Raw genomic sequence first — 356 nt, 5'->3', positions numbered from 1 at the left:
CTTCGAGCTCCTCGCTTGTCTTCTCTCCATCTTCATCTTTACTCTCAACTCTCGATCGATATTTTCCGTTTGTTTCTCGAGAAAAATGGAAGAAGACAAAAATGATTTAATTAGGGAAATTGCGTCTAGCTGAGTAAACCAGAAACCAAAACCGGTTTATGAGGAAAGGTCACGTTTTGGAGCGATCAACGGGTTTGCTTCTGGTTTTTAAACATTTAAGACTTTACTAGATTCTGGGTATATTTTTTGTTTTATCTTTTTTTTTTGGAAAATTTTAATTTTTACATTTTTTAATTTAACTAATATTAATTTAATTTGATAGAATAATCTCTTAAATAAATAAAATTCATAGTTGT

General features: G+C 30.1%; 1 protein-coding gene across 1 annotated transcript in view; it reads right to left on the bottom strand.

The window, feature by feature from the left end:
- Positions 1 to 145, bottom strand: part of LOC108857625 (transmembrane emp24 domain-containing protein p24beta3) — a 1743-nt gene extending 1598 nt beyond the window's left edge. Inside the window, exon 1 of the mRNA XM_057010818.1 lies at positions 1 to 145. Coding sequence (XP_056866798.1) covers positions 1 to 36 — 36 coding nt within the window. The 5' untranslated portion in view covers positions 37 to 145.
- Between the last annotated feature and the right edge of the window lie 211 nt (positions 146 to 356).

Source organism: Raphanus sativus, chromosome 5 (assembly GCF_000801105.2).
Source record: "Raphanus sativus cultivar WK10039 chromosome 5, ASM80110v3, whole genome shotgun sequence".
NCBI classification, from domain to species: domain Eukaryota; kingdom Viridiplantae; phylum Streptophyta; class Magnoliopsida; order Brassicales; family Brassicaceae; genus Raphanus; species Raphanus sativus.
This window is presented reverse-complemented; position numbering and strand designations above follow the sequence as displayed.